The sequence below is a fragment of the Cervus canadensis genome, chromosome 6 (assembly GCF_019320065.1).
Source record: "Cervus canadensis isolate Bull #8, Minnesota chromosome 6, ASM1932006v1, whole genome shotgun sequence".
NCBI classification, from domain to species: Eukaryota; Metazoa; Chordata; class Mammalia; order Artiodactyla; family Cervidae; genus Cervus; species Cervus canadensis.
Window position 1 is genome coordinate 74,049,121 of NC_057391.1, and position 17,069 is coordinate 74,066,189.

General features: G+C 39.9%; 1 protein-coding gene across 1 annotated transcript; it reads right to left on the reverse strand.

Moving 5' to 3' along the window:
• Positions 1 to 1,393: 1,393 nt before the first annotated feature.
• Positions 1,394 to 17,036, reverse strand: ATP6V1D (ATPase H+ transporting V1 subunit D). The gene is made up of 9 exons (XM_043472330.1): positions 16,866 to 17,036; positions 12,782 to 12,899; positions 11,936 to 12,015; positions 10,142 to 10,209; positions 9,360 to 9,404; positions 8,518 to 8,621; positions 7,884 to 7,950; positions 5,964 to 6,042; positions 1,394 to 2,107 (listed from the first exon to the last, which is right to left on the reverse strand). The coding sequence occupies exons 1-9, from the start codon at positions 16,904 to 16,906 to the stop codon at positions 1,966 to 1,968; spliced, it is 744 nt and encodes a 247-aa protein (XP_043328265.1). The 5' UTR covers positions 16,907 to 17,036; the 3' UTR covers positions 1,394 to 1,965.
• Positions 17,037 to 17,069: the final 33 nt, after the last annotated feature.

Below are 17,069 nucleotides of genomic sequence, written 5' to 3' on the forward strand. Positions count from 1 at the left end.
AATGATTGGTACTTACACTTCACTAGGGGCTTCGCCAAGTGATGCTACTGATAAAGAACCTGTCTACCACTGCTGGAGACTTAAGAAGCTCGGGTTTGAGCCCTGGGTTGGGAAAATCCCCTGGAGGAGGGTTGGCGGCGCACTCCAGTATTCTTGCCTGGAGAATCCCATGGACAGAGTAGCCTGGTTAAGTTGCAGGTCATGGAGTCGCAGAGTCGGACACGACTGAAGCAACTCAACTTGCACGCACCAGGGCATTAGGAAGATCACGTATTAGGCAGTTCGTCGCTAAGCCTATTTTCAAGACTTACATACTTGATTGATAGTTTTCCAATCACTGAATTTACATTGAGTCTGAGATTTTATTTTGTAGGTAGCAACAGGATTTCCTAAAAATCAGCTCTTCCAGGACAGGCCTTATGTGTTACCTTTACTCCAAATTTTAAATGTAGGAGAGGCAAAAAAGAATGTAAAAATTCTGAACTTAAATTACCTGGATTTAAATGGGACTCACCACTTTCTAGCTTTTTAATCTAGGACCACTCAAGCTTCTTATGCCTCAAAATTTTCTGTGAAACATGGGATTAAAATAATAGGTACCTCTTATGGTGGTTGTGATGAAATGATATAAATATAAACAAGGTTCTATCTGGCACAACTAAGTTACTTTGTAGCAGGTGTTAAATGTTCACAAAATTACTTGGTTAATTTAAAAACCAACAGGGGCTTCATGGTAGAGTCCACCTGCAGTGCAGGAGACCGGGATTCAACCCCTGGGTTGGGAAGGTGCCCTGGAGAAGGGAATGGCTACCTACTCCAGTAGAATTCCTGGAGAATTTCATGGACAGAGGAGCCTGGTCCATGGGGTCGCAAAGTCGGACATGACTGAGCAACTAACACATGCTTTTAAAAGCCTAGGCTGCAATACCAGTTGATTTAAACACAGTACTATTAAGGCTAGTGTTGTAGTTTCATTAACCAAAAACTGCTCCATGGCCAACGTCAAAAAACCCCTGGAACTGACTGCAGGAAAGCCTGAATAATCATGGATGACTCACACACACCAAATCAAGCTACTAAAAACCTCCGTCACCTGATACAGCCATGTTACTCGCAAATGGGAATTCGTATATTTTTTTCTTAGATTAGCAATAGCAATATCAATAAGCTCTTAACTCTCTGGCAATCATGTATTTATCAGTACCCCCAAATTCAACAATCATCTCAGTAAGCTTATAAGTAAAACACTGAAATCTGAAGGATGGAGGAAGGCAGACTCCCACTTCATACACGTCTGTGGAGGAAGCTCTTTTTGAATGCCAATCCCATGTGCCAATCTAAGCATAAGAACACAATTGACTCTTAACAGTAAATTCATTAAAAAAGGAACAACTCATTTTTAAATCATTTTACTGTTTATACCATAGTCACATTTGAATTGGCAGAACTGTTCCCATGACAGACCAGAGACCTGTTATTCAAGGAAAAATAAGTGAAGGTTTTCCTAAAGCTTAAGGAGAGATGTCCCATAGTAACTAACACAAGAATGGCTGTAGCAATCTCAGACAATGATGCCAAGGTGTGTGAGGAGGTAGGAACAAAGGGTGCTCCAGAGTAGCTGGCCTACGAATGTGTGTTGGCCTGAGAGCACTGCTGCTTCCTAAAGGGATTTTCTTATGTTTGGTAAGCAGATGAATTGTAACAGATGTATAATTAAAGTAGGGTGACACTTCTGCAGCATAAATTCTATAGGTTTCGGGACAGGTTCTACAAATTTCATTGGTGATTAATTGTTGCTTAATTATGATTCTGCAAAGGTAGATCCCATAAACAGACATCCAGGGAAATTTTACCACTGGTGAAATTCTTAAGCCAAAAAATAAATAGCCACACATAACAAACCTACACACCATGAATTAAAATGGTGACATGTTAGGCCTTCTGAAAGAACCAGAGCAGGAAAGCTTATTCAAACAGAAGATCTTCATCCTTCTCTTCAGCCAGGAGATTAGCAGGCTCCATCACCTCTCCGGCTGCCCTCCGTTGCTCCAAGTCCTGTTCAGACTTTTCCTTGAGAACCTTTTTCTTCTCCTGTATTTTCTTTAACCTGTAAGATAAAGGAGGGAATTTTCTGAACAATGTTTTGGTACTAAGTGGAACTGATTTCTTCTAGTTTTGTAACAAGGATAATAAACACCTCTACAAAGTCAAACAAAATTCTGCCTTTATTAATTTCAATTTCAGTAATATATTTATGACCACCCTTTTTTTTTTTTTTAAAGACTTGATGTTGAACACACTCGTGGCTCAGACGGTTAAGAATCTGCCTGCAGTGCAGTTGGCCTGGGTTCAATTCCTGGGTCAAGAAGCCTGGTGGGCTAGAGTCCATGGGGTCACAAGGAGTTGGATATGATTGAGCGACTAACACTTTAACACATTTTAAGCTAATAACTGATTGCAAAAGCTCCTATCTCAGGGTGAATAAACTTTGATACTCATGTGATGATACTGAGTATTCAGACATTAAAATTCTGGATCATTCAATTTGGATTACCACAACTCTACACGAACTGAAGAACTAAATTTTGATAATGATTATAAATCATCATCAAATGCTACTCAAGGTCCAAGACAGTCATAGCTTGCCTTCACTTATCTCGCACTTCTCTGAACCTGGCACACTGACCCCAGCATACCACCTATGTGGTATGTGTTGTTCCATGAATCAGGGTAAACTGGAAGTGGTCAAATAGATAGCAAGAGCATCAGTAAACTAAAATGGACCAGGATGGGCAAATTTAATTCAGATGACCATTATATCTACTATTGTGGGCAAGAATCCCTTAGAAGAAATGGGGTTGCCCTCACAGTCAACAAAAAAGTCCAAAATGCAGTACTTGGGTGCAATCTCAAAAATGACAGAATGATCTCTGTTCGTTTCCAAGGAAAACCATTCCGTATCACAGTAATCCAAGTCTATGCCCCAACCACTAGTGATGAAGAAGCTGAAGATGACCAGGTCTATGAAGACCTACAAAACCTTCTAGAACGAACACCAAAAAAGATGTCCTCTTCATCACAGGGTACTAGAATGCAAAAGTAGGAAGTCAAGAGATACCTGGAGAAAGAGGCAAGTTTGGTCTTGGAGTACAAGAAGCAAGGCAAAGGCTAATTAAATTTTGCCAAAAGAATGCACTGGTCATAGCAAACACCCTCTTCCAACAACACAAGAGAAGGAAGACTCTACACATGGACATCACCAGATGGTCAATACCAAAGTCAGACTGATTATATTCTTTGCAGTTGAAGATGGAGAAGCTCTATACAGGCAGCAAAAATAAGACCGGAAGCCGACTGTGACTCAGATCATGAACTCCATCCTTATTGCAAAATTCAGACTTAAATTGAACACAGTAGGGAAAACCACTAGGCCATTCAGGTTTGACCTAAATCAAATCCCTTATGATTATAGTGGAAATAACAAACAGATTCAAGGGATTAGATCTGATAGACAGAGTGCCTGAAGAACTATAGACAGAGGTTCGTGACACTGTACAGGAGGCAGTGACCAAAACCATCTGCAGAAAAAGACATGCAAAAAAGGCAAAATGGTTGTCTGAAGAGGCCTTATGAGTAGCTGAGAAAAGAAGTGAGGGCAAGGAGAAAAGGAAAGATATACCCAGCTGAATGCAGAGTTCCAAAGAATAGCAAGGAGTGATAACAAAGCCTTCCTAAGTGATCAATGCAAAAATATAGAGGAAACCAATAGAACGGGAAAGACTAGAGATCTCTTCAAGAAAATCAGTGATGCCAAAGGAATATTTCATGCAAAGATGGGCACAATAAAGGACAGAAACCGTATGGACCTAACAGAAGCAGAAGATACTAAGAACAGGTGGCAAGAATACAGAGAAGAACTATACAAAAAAGATCTTAATGACCCAGATAACCATGATGGTGTGATCACTCACCTAGAGCCAGACATCCTGGAATGTGAAGTCAAGTGGGCCTTAGGAAGCATCACTACAAACAATGCTAGTGGAGGTGATGGGGTTCCCGCTAAGCTATTTCAAACCCTAAAAGATGATGCTGTGAAAGTGCTGCACTCAATATGCCAGCAAATTTGGAAAAGTGACCAGTGGCCACAGGACTGGAAAAGGTCAGTTTTCATCCCAATCCCAAAGAAAGGCAATGCCAAAGAATGTTCAAACTACCGCACAATTTCACTCATATCACACACTAGCACAGTAATGCTCAAAATTCTCCAAGCTAGGCTTCAAAAGTACATGAACCAAGAACTTCCAGATGTTCAATCTAGATTTAGAGAAGGCAGAAGAATCAGAGATCAAATTGTGAAGATACACTGGATCACAGAAAAAGCAAGAGAATTCATCTCTTGCTTGAGACGTCTACTTCTGCTTTACTGACTACAGTAAAGCCTTTGACTGTGTGAATCACAACAAACTGTGGAAAATTCTTAAAGAAATGGGAATACCAGATCACCTGACCTGCCTCCTGAGAAATCTGTATGCAGGTCAAGAAGCAACAATTAGAATGGGACATGGAACAGACTGGTTCCAAATTGGGAAAGGAGTACGTCAAGGCTATATATTGTCACCCTGCTTATTTAACTCATAAGCAGAGTACATCATGCAGAATGCCAGGCTGGATGAAGCACAAGCTGGAATCAAGATTGCCGGGAGAAATATCAATAACCTCAGATATGCAGATGAAACCAGCCTTATGGCAGAAAGCGAAGAGAAACTAAAGAGCCTCTTGATGAAAGTGAAAGAGGAGATTTAAGAAGCTGTCTTAAAAAAATCAACATTCAAAAAACAAAAATCATGGCACCCCCTAATCCCATCACTTCATGGCAAATAGATGGGGAAACAATGGGAACAGTGAGAGACTTTATTTTCCTGGGCTCCAAAATCACTGCAGATGGTGACTGCAGCCACGAAATTAAAAAACACTTGCTCCTTGGAAGAAAAGCTGTGACAAATCTAGACAACAGTATTAAAAAGCAGACATTACTTTGCCAACAAAGATCCATCTAGTCAAAGCTATGGTTTTTCCTACAGTCATGTACGGATGTGAGAGCTGGGCCACAAAGAAGGCCGAGTGCCGAAGAACTGATGCTTTTGAACTGTGGTGTTGGAAAAGACTCTTCTTGACAGTCCCTTGGACTGCAAGGAAATGAAACCAGTCAATCCTAAAGGAAATCAGTCCTGAATATTCACTGGAAGGACTGATGCTGAAGCTGAAACTCCAATACTTGGGCCACCTGATGTGAAGAGCTGACTCATTTGGAAAGACCCTGATGCTTGGAAATATTGACGGTAGGAGGAGAGGGGGCAACTGAGGACGAGATGGTTGGATGGCATCAGTGACTCAATGGACATGTATTTGAGCAAGCTCCGGGAGATGGTGAAGGACAGGGAAGCCTGGCGTGCTGCAGTCCATGGGGTTGCAAAGAGTTGGACACGACTGAGCGACTGAACAGCAACAGCTTTAAATGTTAGCCTGCAGCCCGCCAGGCTCCTTGTCTATGGGATTTTCCCAGCAATACTGGAGTGGGTTGCCACACCCTCCTCGAGGGGATCTTTCCAACTCAGGGATCAAACCCGAGTCTCCTGCACTGCAGGCAGATTCTTTACCACTGAGCCACCAGGGAAGCCTCCCCTTATGAGACACCCACATAATCACTTTCATTTGAAGGAATTATCAACACTATTGCTAATTTCTCTGAAGGACCTATGTTTTCAGAGACCACATTTTAGTTGTGCAAAACTTGGCACACATTTGTTTCCACAGCCTTTGGCAATATTATCTCTTGCTTCTTACAGAATAAAACACAAGTTGTGCTAATTATAAAGAACATAAGCCAACAAGTCTCTCAGCAAATCAAGTCTTTGGAATATGAAAAAACAAAAAATGACCAATAACTGCCACATCCCACAAACCTGTAGAACTCCTCTCGCTCTCTCTCATCCAGCTCTGTGATGATATAAGCAAGGGTACGTTCAATCCGGGGAATGATGACTAGGGTTTAAAAATATGTATGTAGTCAGAACTTCACACCTCCTTTTTTTAAATTGCCAGTGCTCATTTGTACAACAGTTACTTAACCATAAATGTACATTTAATGCAAAAAACAAAAACAGAAAAGTAAAATGAATTATAATCCCACCACTCTGGGTTAACTATTATAAATATTTTGGTATATGTCCCTGTACTGTCTTTTCTATGCACAGGTAACACTGGACCATGATATATATACAACACAATATACTGAATTTATAGGATTTTTTAACACTGAACCACAAATGTTATTTTAAATATAACAGCAATCTACTGTTAAACGCTGGAACACTGAACAGACGGAGTACAGTAAGTTGAATTTTGTGTCAGTCATAGGTTCAACTTTACACAGAATTTGCTTATTCTGCTTCTAAAATGTGAGGTCCTTGCGAATTGGAACTTACCCATTTTGTTTTGCTTGCAATTCCAGACATGAGGCTGGCACAAGCAAGCAGTCAGGAAATGTGTTTTGAGTTTTTAAAAAATGAGATACCTTCCTCTTTATTTTATTTTTATTTTTTGATAACTTCCTCTTTAACACTAACAGATCCCAAGCAAAATAATCTCCCTGCTGCTGCAAGTTTGCTACTTTCTTACCTTAAAATTAAATCAATGTTTCTTTAATGAAAACTGAGCCTTTTAAGGAAAAAGTACTTTGGCAACATTAAGGGGTCATAGTTTTAAAATAATGAAATAAGAGAGATGGAGGATAAAGGCATACAATGGGAAAACTTATTTTGAGAAATCAAGAATACGAGATAAGGCCTAAGAAAGATTTAAAGTTAAATACAGCAAGTCCTCTACATGAGAACTTTCACACTGTGAGCTTTCAAGGACACAAACGTGCGGTCCCATGTCCACTCACGTGTCCGCTCACGTGTCTGACGTGCGCTGTCACGTGCACGCACGTGTGCTTTACCGTTCAGTACTGCAGAGACACAGCACAGTACATGTCAAGCCCAGGATTTCTGGCAGCCAGTGTAAAAGCAGTGACTGCTGTAGCTGGTACAGGACTCCCCAAACATCACTGGATTGTGTTTTCAAGAGCAGACAGAATTCAATCCAGCAAGGAACCCGTGCCATCAGCGTCAGGCCCGAGTGAAACTGCAGCTTGCCCTCCACATGCTTCTGCTGACGATCCATCTCCCACCCACCTCCCTCCTCCAGCTAGTAACTCTTCCTGCCTGTTCACTCGATGCCAGCTGTTGCCCTATACTATTGTATTTTTCAAGGTACTGGACTGTATGATTAAAAATGTCTTATTTTTCTGTTTGTTTTTTACATATTATTTGTGTGAAAAGCATTACAAAGCTATTACAGTATAGTATGATATAGCCGACTGTGTTAATTCGGTGACCCAGGGTAACTCTGTTGGATGGACTTAGAACAAACTGGACTTCAGAATGTGCTCCTGGAACGGAATTCATTCATATGGAGGGGACATACTGTACTTCATGTGTTCAAAAAGATTTATCACTCAAACTGGAAAGAACTTACAAAAACATTAGGGCTCTTGAGAAATAGTTTCACCTTTTATTCATGAATAACCAGAAACAAATAGAACATTCCATAGTTTTTAAGTTCACCACTCTCCTCTAACTCCCCCACAAGTCATATACATACTTCTATCAAATGATTTATGAACACTTATCTGTACTACTGACTCTCTGCCCTTCTCACTGTGGACAGGGGCAACATCTTAATCAGCAGGCGGTCAGTGCCTGAGTCCTAGCAGGTCTGAGACAAGGATGGAGGTGGGCACGAAAGGATAAACAACGAGCTTCAGAGCAGCTTAAACTCACCATGTTCAATGGCATTTACACGCCTGTTGGTTATCTTAATAGCTTCATCCAAAGTAACAAAGGAAGTCTAAAATAAGAGGATAAATTAATGATGCAGGCTCAAAATTTTACTCCTAACCATACCCTGGCCACCTGCCTTCACTTAGCACTTGTAGAAAACATTTGGAAACCAAGACTACTACTTCTCAACGTACTTAGAAAAGTCTTATGAGATTTCCACAGAGGTAACATGACTTCCATTCTATTAGAATTCATTCACTTCAGACTCACCTGAAGTTATAAAAATGGCAAGAGGAAGAGAATCGTACACTAATGACCTAGACACATATTAACTGGCCACAAATGGGAAATAAAGGCTTTCATACATAAATCATATCAACATATGCATTTAAATCTAGTACTGACCGTTGCTGTTCTCACCTAGTCAAGAGTGAAGCTATACCACCGCACAAACATTGTGTTAGTGATGAAAAGTAGGGACAACGGTGCAAAAGCCCCCATTTCAGAAATCAAAGCATCTCTGGCTTGTTTCACACAGGCATGGCAACAGTTTCAAGTACTAAGTGCAATATGCTCTGGTTCAGGATCTGAATCTCCCTGACGTGACGGTTAGATATCAAACTGCAGGACTTACCTGCAGTGAAGCCAGTTCCACCAGTAGTTCCACTGCTTTGGCATAATTCCTCTTCAGTTTAGCCAACTGTTCCCCACCTCTGGCTAAACCAGTCAGTTCATAACCTAAAAGAACCAGTCAGACAACATTTGCATTTAGAGTGTAATCTTCCCCATAGACTTCCCAAAAGATGGTAAGTCAGAATTAATACCAAAGACACAAAAACAAATTTAGCAACCCTATTCAATGCACACACCAAGTACCCATTTCACTCCCCCAAACCATCGTGCATGCTGTTATTTGCACATGGGCATTATACTAGCTATAGGGGAAGCTTCTGACCAACCTTCATGTGCCCAGCTTGTAGACTGTACTGCCTGACGCCCCAGTACAGTGACATTCTATTACCAGGTGATACTCTAGAATGCTGCTTCATTCAAGCTGTACTAAAAGTTCTATGTGAGCCAATTAAACAGGAGGGCTAAAGAAAGATTATTTTTATTTCTATGAGAAAGAGTCGATTACTTTGGAAAGGCTCAACAAAGATGTATTACCATCTAAAACATGCTGTCAAAGTAGGAAAAGTGGAAACAGTTATCAAAGAAAGGTCAAGGCCTCTTATTTCTAAAATTTGGAAATGACTAAATTTCTAGGTAGAAATAAAGTATTTTAAGCAATGCACAATGTTTTATGATTTTTGATTAACTGATCAACTATTGTCCCAACTGTACCTGATAAGGCTTACCAACACTGGAACTACTGAACTCTAATAAGGTCTAATCTATCATCATTGTTCAGAATAAGGTTCATTTAAAGAGAAACTAGAAGAACCGAGAGACACACTTAAGAAGTTTCACACTTACTGTCAGTTCCTTCATGATAATGTTCAAATACTGGCAATGTAACACCTGTTAAACAGAAACATATATGGAGTCACAAAAACATGTCCTTGAAGTATGGCTTCTTAACCATGGTTTCCTGTTTCTTTTTCAGCAAATATTCAAAAGTCAAGAGATTGCCTGGAATCATAACTTGTTTCAAGGAATGAATATAGGAACCTGCCTTCTTAAGCGTTCATTCCTATTCCAAAGTCAAGTTGTCCTTAGTAAGGGATCTGGTTGTTACAATGTTTGTTTGTTTTATTTTCTTTCAGCTTTGAAGTATACTTAATATGTAAAAAGCTGCACATATTTAATGTGTACATTCTGATGAGTACAACATATGCATACACCCATGAATACCATCATCACAATCAAGGTGATAAACATATCCATCACTTCCCAAAAGATGTGTCCCTTTTCCTAAGTGTGTGTTAAGAATACTCAATATGAAATTTACTTTAAGTTTCTACTTTAAATTTCTAAGTGTAGAACACCATATTAACTATAACTACAGACTGTACAGATCTCTAGAGTATATTTATGTTTAATAACTGTTACTTTATATCCACTGAATGACCAGCTCCCCATTTCCCCCACCCCTATCGCCAGGCAACCACCAGTAACAACAGTTTCAACATGTAAAGCCAATCAACTTTGTCAAAGAAGAAAAGATTAACTGGGCCATTAAGATCTTGCTGTATAAATGGGTTGATTTTAAAATGTTATCTTTTCTCTGCCAAAGATTTAAAGGGTTGAAAAGTTACCTGCTACATTATCTTTCTTTGCTCTAATCTTCACTTGGGCCTTATTTACATTTTGGATAACTGTGGTGCTGCAGAAAAAGAAAAGGCCTTGATTTAGTTGTGTCTTTAGACTGAGAAGTATACCAGCAGGGACCTATCAGGTATTTCAACATAAGCAAGATTTCACAATGACATTTTGAAGATTGTCTTTTTTCAGAAAAGGAAACAATCACTACTATTAAAGGAGGGCCTCAGAGAGCAAAATATGAACGATACTCAAACATTAACCGTAAGAATACAAAGAATGGTTTTAATGTATACGGACTGCTTACTTTTTCAATCAGATATGTGGTGTGTGGATGTGACTTTAGGGATTTTCATTCCACTGATGTAATTAGGAGACCTTCCTTCCTTTTGGGTTTGCTATCAAACCTCCCAGGTTTGGCTGAGCAGCAGTTGAGTTCCTTTGCCCTGGAACTTCCATCTGGCTGCACCTGACTCCCCATTTGTTACTATCACAAAATAAAGTGTCTTCCCCATAACCACCCTGAAACATTTTCATATACCACTTACACACTATTTATTCCCTCTCTCTCATGAAAAAGTCAATGCAAATCGTTATCCTACTAATACTGGTGAAAAGTAAAGTCTACTACTTCAAAAGGACTCACGCCCCTCAAGCTGTAAGACTGTCCATAGGTAATGTTGCTCGATAATACAAACTAAGAATGGAGGCATTGTGTTACTGGTAAAGAAGACTAAAATCAAAAACCCTGAAAACATCTTCCACTTCTGCCCCTGAACAGTAATTTAACTTCAGGAAAGGACTGAACTTAAACTAAGAATTACAATGCTCACCTGGTCTACCTCACAGGCTTATGGGGAGAATCAAGTGACGTTATCTAAATATATGTAAAGCAGTAACTAAGGCATTTTATACACTTTGTAAGGCATATATTGACAAATGCCATAAAGTCCATGCTCTTTAAACAACCAATTCCATTCTTAAAAATTTTCCTAAGGAAATGATTCAATAGAAGTAAGTATATAAAGATGTTCATGGCACCTTTTCTAATATTCTGAAAATCACCCCAAAGGCCCATCATTATAGGAAAACATTAACAAATTATCATACATCTAGAGAAAGATTATGCAGCTGTGTGAAAATGGGGAAATGTTTATGACACAATACTGTGTGTGCGTGCACAGGCACTTAGCTGCTCTGTCATGTCTGACTCTTCGAGACCCTGTGGACTGTGGCCCTCTATGGTCCTCTGTCCATGGGAATTTTTTAGGCAAGAACACTGGAATGGGTTGCCATTTCCTCCTACCAAGGGATCTTCTTGACCGACAGATCGAACCCATGTCTCCTGTGTCTCCTGCCTTGCAGGCAAATATTTTACCTGCTGAGCCATTGGGGAAGCCCTTATTTAGTTAACAAAAAAAAAAAGAGAGAGGCTATAAAAATAGAGGAGAAGGGGGTAACAGAGGATGAGATGGCTGGATGGCATCTCTGACTCAATGGACATGAATTTGAGAAAACTCAGGGAGACAGTGATTGACAGAGAAGCTTGGTGTGCTGCAGTTCATAGGGTCACAGAGTCGGACATGACTTAAGAGACTGAATAACAACAACAACAATAAAATATTAAGTATCCTGTGCCTGAAGAATTATGTAACAGATAATGTGCATTAAGGTGATGGAAGTATTCTATCATTTGTCTTTAATGCTTTTATATATATATTAATTAAAAGTGGCTTTACATGAAATTTTGAACATGAAGGCACTTTGTTTTTCAAAATATCCCACTTTACCTGAAGTCCCCGGCTGTGAACTTGGCCTCAGCAAGTGAAAAGGCAGCTTCTCTCATCACTTCACCCATCAACATTTTAGTCTGGAAAAGCATAAACCAGCAGCTGATTCAAGCCAAGTTTTTATACAGGGAAAGGTGGTATCATAATCATGTCCCTTTAACAACCATCAGTGTTTCACACTAGGTGTGCATGTAAATACTGATCTGGTAACAATGATATAAATACATCTAATTTTGCTTGAAAGGTTTGATTATGGATACTAACAAGATGGCAAAATCATAAGTTTTATAATTAAAATATTACAATAAAGACACTAAAAAATTGAAAACTAAATCTTTACTGAAAGGCCTACCTTATTCCTGAATGGGTCCATGGCAATTTGTTCAAATTACTCTTTTAGATTCACTATACTGCTGTCAAAATCCTAATGGCACAGTGATTCTAAAATAAATCTGGAAGATGTAATGTTTGAGAATACCCAATAATTTTTTTGAAAAAGAAGACAAACTGGGGCAGAGGGTTAGAAAGTTACCAGACAGGCCAGAGGTGCAATTATAAGAAAACAAGGGAAAGAGCACTTCAGGCAGAAGAAAGAGCTAATGCAAAGGTCCCAGCGGAGGATGTTAGAAGAAAGCTCCAAATGAGACCAGAGGGGGAGGCAAGGGCCAGAAAAGATGAATAGGGACTTGGGTGCAAGAGTAAAGAGGCTGAATTTGATTTCATGACCTTTCTGAAACTTGTTGCATTTATAATGGCATTTTTACTTTTGAAAGAAAAATATTAACAGCCATGCTGGATTTTCCATAGATACTTCTAAAACACAGTTCGAAGCAAACTTCATTCTACCTCTATTATCTTCTTAAGGATCTGTCGAAATCGAAGAGTTAAGGCATCAGATTTTTTCTTCAGGAGGTTTCGACCTGTCTGTGCTCCTTTTAACCGAGCCTTCATGATGGTCTGTGCCCTATGTAAACAAAGTTAAAGAAATTTAAGATAAAAATACTTCCCTAATATGGTGTTAAAACCCTGCTTTATCTGTTGATGTCACAGGCGCAAGAATATACAGCATTTGTGGCTAACAGGCTTAACTGGTTTCTCAATATTGTAGATCTCCACCCTCAGTGTTCCAAAAGTGAGAAGTCTTTTTTATATAAAACAGTAACAATCCTCTAATAAGTATTTAATAAATTAATATTTATTAAATCAGAATAAACATATAAAGAGCCCTATTTTATGATGTCAGCACTGTTTACTTACTTGATTTGTGAGTTATAACAATATATGTGTTTCCATTAAGGACTTAAAAATTCTGTCCATTAACAGATAGCAAAATTTGAAATGCACTTATCTTCAGGACCAACAACTGCATTTTAAGGGACTTATGCCACTGACTGACTCCCACAGGTACACAAAAGCATGTACAAGGTTAAGGATGAGTACTCCAGCCTTATTTGTAGTAGCAAAAGGGTGGAAACAAATGTCCCACAAATCATGGTTCATCATGCAACAGAATGATATGCAGCCAGTAAAAACAAAAAACAAAAAAAACCACAGTAAGGCAGATCCACATGTATTCCCGATATTACACTATCTTAGTTACACAAAGTAAGGGATACATGGGTTTATATAGATACAGAGAACAGTTCTAGAAAAGTTCACAGAAACTGGTAACAGTTTCCTTTGAAAAATAAAGCATTTACTTTTTAAATGGAAAAAAACGGACTTACTCTTTACTACTACACTGTTTTACCTTCTCCATTTTATACCATAATCATTTCTCACTTTTTCCATTAAAAGTGTGGCACTGAACTTTGTTGATATCACCAATGAAGACTCTACTACCACTTTATTAAATTGTAAATGACTCTAGGTAACAAATGACACAAATGACACTCCTGAGAAGTGACAAGTCACTGAAGTCTCCCTACCTCATTCCAATCTTTTCCTATCAGAAACCCCCAAACCGAAGGCAAGAAAGCAACAGCAAAAACCAACATTTCTGTTCTTGCTACCATATGCCAGATAAAATTTAATAATGAGGAAGAAAAAGTGGGTAGTCAGATTCAATAATAGATTGCATGACATACTTAGAATAATTTAAGGGGATGTAGTTTCATATGACTGGTGTTATAATCAACTGCAAAATAGTTTTTACCAAACTTTTGGGTACATTTTTAGATTATGAATCTTCTACCACAGGCCAAAGGTTACTAAGACTATTCTGCAGCTGGAAAGGGCTTTAGACATTATCTTGCAGGACAGGAAAATGAAGCTCAGAAAAGGAAAACAACTTTCCCACAGTCACTCAGTGAAGAAAAGGCAGAGCAGGAACTTGATCCAGATTTCTGACTCCAGTGGTTTAACCAAGGCTCAAACTAAGGCTCAAACCTAAGTCCTCTGTACCCCAACCTGTGCCGCACTGCTTCACCTACAGATTATAAATCACCTCAGGCGAACAGTTCTATCTTTGAAAAACTAGCTATTAGTGGCTGAAATTGCACTGACAAGCCTCACTGGAGGTCTACCCAAGTGAAGCTGGTTCAGTTTCCAACCTGAGTAGGAGTTATGCACCCCATTGTATACATTTAACATACAGTGCTGTTGACACTAACCACCAGAGTTTGGGTTCAAAGCGTTGAACCAAATTTAAGTCAAATCCTAGTATTACAGATTGCAGCAAGTATACAGTAAAAAGGCGAACTGTTTGTGAATTCATCTTAATTTTAATCTCCTATATTTAATTTCTTTTCTGGTGAAATAGACAAATTTTAATTCTTGAAAACCAAAGAGTGACTTGCCCGAGGGCCTACAGTTAGTATGTAGTAGAACCTCGATGTGACTGGTTTCTGCAGACTCCGAATCCTTCATGTCTCTTTTGCTTCCACTCTAAACTTGTTTTTGCTCTCTGGTGCCTAAGTAGGTGACAGCGCCATCTTACAGCATAATACAGTAAGGTGAAAGTATCTGAAACAAATCACTAGTGTATTTTCTAACCTAGCTCTTAAAAAACTTCTTTTATAAGTTACAAAGCTGCTCGGCCCTACAAAAAATGCTTGACCTTCAGCTAGGACGATGACTTTGCTTCCAGCTGAATCAAAGACATCTGACTACATGACAAAAGTACCTGCTGATAGGCCTTGGGGAAAATATTTAGAGAAGCAGTTACTTCCTGCACCTGATTTCCTCTTAATCAGCAAGCTGAACATTCTCAAACAGCAAATTTTCACCTCCCCAAACCTATCATTCATGTCTAAGCCCAAATAAGCGTATTCTCACCTCCTAGTCTTAAAGTAAAAACATCAACAACAACAAAATGTTAACGTTCTGACTACTACCAAAGATAAACGCAGCCAGACATTAATTAAAGCGGTGAAAAGAGACATTATTCAGTCACTGCTGACTGCAGGGGAAAGAGCTGAGCTCCTTTCTGATGGTGCACAGGTGATTAGGCATTTTAAAAGGAGTGAGTGGACATGATTTGGAGAAGAGAAAAATTCCAAACGGTTGGGCAATGGAAATGCCATCAGGCCAGCTGTGTCTGCTAGCATGCAGTTAAGGAAGGGAGGTCAGAGGCACAGCCTAAGGTGTTGCATATTTGGCTAGATGAACTTTCTTAGGCCAGCATTTTACCCGGTGCTGGAGTCATCTTAGGAACACAATCTTAGGCTACTAGAAGCCAAGCTAGAGTCTGGTGGTCTCTCAGTGCAGGGGTTTGGATGGAGTCAGAGTCATTAAGTGCTGGGAGTTCTACAGTCCTCACAATCCCAAGGTATTCCTGATCTTTATCTATTTCAGAAGGCACTGCCTTTCTCCACAACTGACTTGCCTCCCACCTAGGGCAAACAGCTATTATAAAGTCAATAGATAAGGTAAAAACCAAACAAAAACCCCTTCGTTTCATTAAAAGCTGTAGCCACCCACGAAGAGGCAGAAATCTAGGTCTGGGGTTTAAATAAACTCTTATTTTAACCCTCCTCAGATTCTCTGAGAAAAGTCAGGAAGAAGAAAAACAACACAGCATACCCAAAGAGATAGGGCCAAAAATCAAAAGATCTAACTGTCAAAGCCAAAACTGATTTTCTGCTCGTCAGTGAAAAAAGAGTAAAAGAATGAGAGGGCAAATAAGAGCAATCTTTAATTTCCACACGTTGTTAGGCACATTTGAGAAAACGTCAAAATTTTTCGTGCCGAAGAATTTAGACCAACAGAGAAAGGAGACCACAACCGAACAGATTCCACGGGCATGGGTTCATTCAAGCAACATTTTTTGTGGACGATTAACAATCAAGACATCTCTCATCCTGGAGAGATTTCCCAGTTCAGTGGTGAATGTACATAAGCTTATATCCACTTTACAATGTGATGGATGATATTAACATAATGAATATTGAATGGTGATGGAACAAAATAAGAGCCTCAGAAATTCAGGGATAGCTTCCCACTGCATGTGACATTTCACAGGATCTTGCCAAGATGAACCTGACGCCCACGTTAGGGAGATTCAACCCCCCGATTTGGCCTGCTTCACATCGCAGTCAACTTCCCGTCTCAAAGCATTTATCAAACTTCATCGCCTGGTCTATATCTTCACTGAACTGTGAGCTCTATTCTGGCGGCAGTAGCGACAATTCACAGTTTTTTATAAATCCACTGCCCGGATCAATAGGGAATGTGGAATGAATGGCTCGATTAATAACTGAAGTCAGCAGACCTCCACAAACGTCAGCAGCTCGGGCTGAACTCTGTCCAGTCTGGTTCAACTCAGAGCAAAGGGGCTCGTCAGGGAGCCTTGCCCTGGACTCAGGAAGAGACCTGAGAGCTCAGGATCGGCCCAACATACAAGAAGCCCCGCCGCTGGTCCAGGGTAATGAAGGGCCAGCGGCTCAGGCAGGTGTTCCTGAACACCTGCTCGTTCCATTCTTTTACTTACATTCGCGAGGGAAAGATTTCAATTCGGTCTTTGCCCGACATTCTGACGATGACTCTTCGGCTCGGGTTCCTGGTCGGGCAACCGTGGCTGCAACAACCCAGCCACTGAGTCTTTCTCTACGGGAGTCAGCTGGTGTGTCACGTGACCCTCTCCCGTTGCTAAGAGGAAGCCGGGCTCTACAGTCTTCACTTCCGCTTCCTGTCG

Bases quoted from the DNA above. Each gene is read 5' to 3' on its own strand.
- ATP6V1D (XM_043472330.1), bottom strand. From the start codon at position 16,906: ATGTCGGGCAAAGACCGAATTGAAATCTTTCCCTCGCGAAT. The intron at 12,900-16,865 runs GTAAGTAAAAGA...TTGTTTACATAG, and splicing joins GAAATCTTTCCCTCGCGAAT to GGCACAGACCATCATGAAGG. The intron at 6,043-7,883 runs GTGAGTTTAAGC...TTTAAACCCTAG, and splicing joins TGTAAATGCCATTGAACATG to TCATCATTCCCCGGATTGAA.